The sequence below is a fragment of the Sinocyclocheilus rhinocerous genome, unplaced genomic scaffold (genome assembly GCF_001515625.1).
Source record: "Sinocyclocheilus rhinocerous isolate Xijiao unplaced genomic scaffold, SAMN03320098_v1.1 scaffold615, whole genome shotgun sequence".
Classification (NCBI taxonomy): Eukaryota; Metazoa; Chordata; class Actinopteri; order Cypriniformes; family Cyprinidae; genus Sinocyclocheilus; species Sinocyclocheilus rhinocerous.
Window position 1 is genome coordinate 203,879 of NW_015631049.1, and position 5,044 is coordinate 208,922.

General features: G+C 33.9%; 1 protein-coding gene across 2 annotated transcripts in view; it reads left to right on the forward strand.

Moving 5' to 3' along the window:
- Positions 1 to 1,223: 1,223 nt before the first annotated feature.
- The window catches only part of LOC107741186 (apoptosis-inducing factor 1, mitochondrial-like), a 13,891-nt gene continuing 10,070 nt past the window's right edge, over positions 1,224 to 5,044 (forward strand). For both annotated transcript variants that reach the window (XM_016553804.1, XM_016553806.1), the window contains exons 1-2: positions 1,224 to 1,318; positions 1,483 to 1,509. In XM_016553804.1, the coding sequence (XP_016409290.1) occupies positions 1,264 to 1,318; positions 1,483 to 1,509 (82 nt within the window). In that variant the 5' untranslated portion in view covers positions 1,224 to 1,263. The remainder of the gene's footprint in view (positions 1,319 to 1,482; positions 1,510 to 5,044) is intronic.

Here is a 5,044-nt window from a genome sequence, read left to right on the forward strand (position 1 = left end):
CGAATTTAAAATGCATAATTTCAGTTAGGGTGAAGAAAAGCTTTTGGCTTCTCTCCTGAGGCCACAAGAGGGCGCATCGAGCAAAATATTACTAATGCACACTCAAAACATAAGAAAACAGACTATCTGTGAAAAAAGTGCATAATGTTTAAAATAATGTTTATAAACCAATTATAATTAAGTTGCTTAAACAACTATAAACAAAACAGCATCATGTATGTATGCATAGTTTAATACAAAGGGCCGAAAGCCAATCACACAGAGTACATTTTTCATTTAAAACGATACATCGGCTCAACATCGTGATGTCTATTAGACATCGGCGATGGACAATGGCATCGTCTATCGGCCCAACCCTAGTCCATATTGCGCATGCCAAATAAAATCAGTCATAATAAATAAATGGGATTTTTTTTTCTTTCAGTATTTATTGATCCTTATTCATTTCAATGACAGTTTCTGAATGTTATTTACATATAAATATAGCTTACCTATAGGCTAATGTTATTCATGATTAAGTATTGTTTTTAATGGAAACTTATTTTTACCGTTAGTTATGTGAGGAAAAAGAAGTTAGAATAAAGGAAACATTTAAATTAACAGCATTTAAACAAGTTCTGCTCACATATTTGAAGACTTCTATTGGGTCTTAGGGTAAATGTCATATTATGCGACATTACTTTACGGAGAGCTTCAGCTTACGAACTACTAGCTACTTCCTACCTTACGAACAACTGGTGCCACTAGCTAGTAGTTACTAGTAGTCTACTGCTAGTAGACACCTCTAGTGTGGACTTTATATTCTAATTTAAGTAAGACCTTACAAATGGCTGGTGTAACCCTACCCAGCCCCATATTGTCAGTGCATAAAATATATATTTCATCAGATAATTGCTTCCGATATTAGAAATGTACTGCTCATGTGGGTTGTGGTTAGTTTGTGAATCATGTTGATGTTAATTTACATGTGCATTTGGCAGACACTTTTTTGATTATGCTCAAAATTTCAGTCTCCATTTCAGAGTTCCATTTCAGACTCTGGATCATAAGTTGCATCAGTTTTCTTCAGTGTAGTAAATGATGTTGTTTTAATATCAGTCATAAACTTCCTCACATTCTAGTTGATCGGTCACATGCAGCTTTTGTCGTCCTGCGATGATGATTTTTAGATTTGCAGAGTTCAATGTAAGTGTTGTTTATTTGTTTGTGTGTTTAAAGGCGTACCGCACTGTCTCAGGGGACAAGGAAAGATATAATGAGCGTATGATAGACATTGCCAATAGACCAAAACAAGGGCCACAAGCAGCTGAGGCTGTCAGTAAGTAAATGCACTATCCACATGAACACACACCAAATAATAAATCATTGGTCTCATACAGTTAGAAGTTATTGTGTTGTTTCAATGTATATATATATATATATATATATGTAATTTACATATTTACAGTTTAATTCAGTGGTATGTTGTCTTTTGTGTTTCAGCTGAAGTTGTGGCAGAATTTAAAGAAGGTGAGTGGTTATTTCTACATGCTGCTATAGGTTCTTTCCATCTGTCTGTTTATATATGCACATTGTTCACAGCCTTACACACAGAGCACTGTGGTCCACTCCCTGCGCACTGGTTGCTGAATTCAAAGCAAAACTCAAGCCTTATCTAATATTTGCCAGCTCTCTGACAACATTCTCATTTAAATTTTTTTTATTTTTTTATTCTGATTTGATTGGAAACCTAAAATGAAAATTTGAGATAAGTTATGCAGTGCTGTTGTGCTCTGAGGTCATATGGCTCTGGTTGATCATATGTCACTGTCACTGGTGCACATATGGGTATTAACACCTGTTCATGAAGGATGAAACAACACTCTCAGTAGGAAATGTTTCTTGGGAATTCCTAACTCTGAAAAAGGGATTAACAACCTGAACATATTAAATAGTATTATGTACAATAATCAAGTCAGCTCCTGTTTGCTAGTATAGTATCTTCATTCATTCTTGGTATGTGCATAGCATAATATTTCTTAACATAAAACATTTTAACATAATAACATACTTTTATTTAGTAAAATGAATTTAAAATAGAATCTGAATGAGGTCATATCAAACATTTATTCCAATTTTAACCTACTCTTAGAAATAAACAGTTAGCTTCTGTTGTGGTTTAGAATATGTTTTAGTTGGTATTAAATCGTTTTTTATTGGACAGGAAGTTTTATAAATAAGTTTTCTTCTTTAAGGGCTGAAAAAATATCCATTGCATTAATTCAGTGCATTAAAAACCTGATGCATTGTCACAAATGATATTACAGCTATATGCAGGCATGAAGAGTGGTATGTGCTCTTAATTTATTAATATGGTCTTATTCATAACAGCTTACTGCCATTTGTCTTCTCTATGCAAGTAGATGTACAGTAGTGATGATGACTTTTTTTTGATTGCCAGCCACTAGACCTATACTAGAACTGTTTTAGCACGCTAGCTCAGTAGATGAGCATGCAACATTGGACTAGTAGTAAGGGAAAGGTTTAGGATCAATAAATGCATATACTGTTGGTATAAACAAATCTCTGTTTCTTGTGAGGAGTTGTGCATGTAAAATGCAGATACACTATTGTTCAAGTAAGATTTTGTTTTTGAAAGAAGTACTTATATTCAACAAGGATGCCTTAAACTGATCAAAAATGACTGTAAAGACTTTTACATTGTTACAAAAATTCTATTTGTAATAAATGCTGTTCTATGGACCAAAATGTATCACGTTTCACTAAAAATAAGCAGCATAACTTTTTTCAAAACAAAGTTTCTTGAGCACCAAATCAGCATATTAGAATTATTTATGAAGGATCATGTGACACTGAAGACTGGAGTAATGGCTTCTGAAATAAATACTTTTTCAATAAATTTAAAAATTACATTTTCAAAACATATTCAGACAGTTCTTTTAAATTGTAGTAATATTTCACAATATTACTGTATTTAAAGTAAAAATAGTAACAAATAAATGCAGTCTTGGTGAGCATAAGAAACTTCTTTCAAAAACATTAAAAAAAAATCCTACCGATCCCAAACTTTTGAAGGGTTGTATATAGGGGTGGGCGATATGACCAAAATCTTATATCACGTTATGAACAATTTTATTTCACAGTAATGATATATATAACAATATAATTACTTTTGCTTTAAATCAGGTCAAAGGTCAAAATGTTTGATATCATGAAACTAATACTAACCTAAATTTAAAAAGTCACAAGTAAACAGCGATTAAATGAGAATAAAAAAAAAAAACGAATTAAAAGCAATAGGAGAAAAACTGAAAAACACAATATTTCTTATTAAAGTTAAAAAAGTAATTTAGTCAAGAGCAGTGAGGTATTGTCTCTCTTTTGTTGTTTGATTAAAATTAATGACAGACGGCAGTAATATTAGACTGCTGTCACTCTAAGAGCTGCCCGGATCTAATATGCTGTTACACATGTGTTTTCTTTCTCAGCTGTTTGCTTTCACTTAAGACCTACTATGTTTAAGAGGATACTTGCAAAGATGGGCATTTTGACACATAAAAGTGTGTGTATTTAACCATTCAAAGCCTACAAAACAGCAAAAAAAAAAAACTCTGCCGCGCTCTATGAGCACCGTCTTTATGTGCTTGCACCTCTCTGAAAGCACTCAGAAACAGTTTCTCAGACAGCGCGTGCAAATGTTGTTACAAAAATTCTATTTGTAATAAATGCTGTTCTATGGACCAAAATGTATCACGTTTCACTAAAAATAAGCAGCATAACTTTTTTCAAACCAATGTTTCTTGAGCACCAAATCAGCATATTAGAATTATTTATGAAGGATCATGTGACACTGAAGACTGGAGTAATGGCTTCTGAAATAAATACTTTTTCAATAAATTTAAAAATTACATTTTCAAAACATATTCAGACAGTTCTTTTAAATTGTAGTAATATTTCACAATATTACTGTATTTAAAGTAAAAATAGTAACAAATAAATGCAGTCTTGGTGAGCATAAGAAACTTATTTCAAAAACATTAAAAAAATCTTACCAACTGCAACATTTTGAATGATAGTGTAGATGTGCCTCTACTGTGTATTAATATACAATAACAGGAGTTCCAGATTTGGATTTCAAAGTTTTATTATCCAGGATGTATGTTTTGTCATAGATCAACCATCAGCTTGTATACATAGTTACAATTTCCTGTTCAACCCTTTTATACAGTATAGGCTGTAATTGTGAATTTAAAAGGTAGTTGATGTTTGGCCTATATCACTGTAAACCCACCAAACCTCCCTTCTGTTTATTTCCCCTGAGCCATGATTTTGTTATAACTGTAATAGAAAACTGGTAAAATGTACATGAACTGTCACATTCAGTTGAGTTGTGCATGCTTTTTGGGACACTGCATACTGCATGTGACTGTCTATGTAATGTTCCTATTAACTGTCTTTTGCATTGTTTTAAAGGGGTCATATGATGCGATTTCTGTTTTTCCTTTTCTTTAGTGTGTTATGTAGCTATTTGTGCATGTATAAGATCTGCAGAGTTACAAAGCTCAAAGTCTCCCACAAAAGGATTTATTCTATCTAAAAGAGAAGGCTGATCCAGACCGGGCTAAAACGCCTCATTCAAACACGCCCCCACATCTCTACGTCACGGTGTGGAAATATTTGCGTAAGTCCACCCAAATTAATAGAGTTTTGCGCCGTGTAGAGTATTGCGTCGTGTGTGTGTGTGTGCGTGAGAGAGAGACAGGGTCACATCACAGTGGAGTCAGCTTTCGTAATCGCGGCTTGTGTACTGCAAATACATAAGAGCTTCATCACTGTGTCTGTCACGCGACTCTGTTCCCCTTTCGGGCTTGAACTGATGGTAAAACTAAGGACATTATGTACTGTCTTTACATTTACGTTGAAAGCTGAAGCTCGCGATTATGGTAAGGGGCGTTACATTTCCGACGCGTGCTTGTGGTGTTCGGCCAATCACAATGCACTGAGTCAGCTGGCCAATCAGAGCAGACTGCGCTTGTCAAAGGAG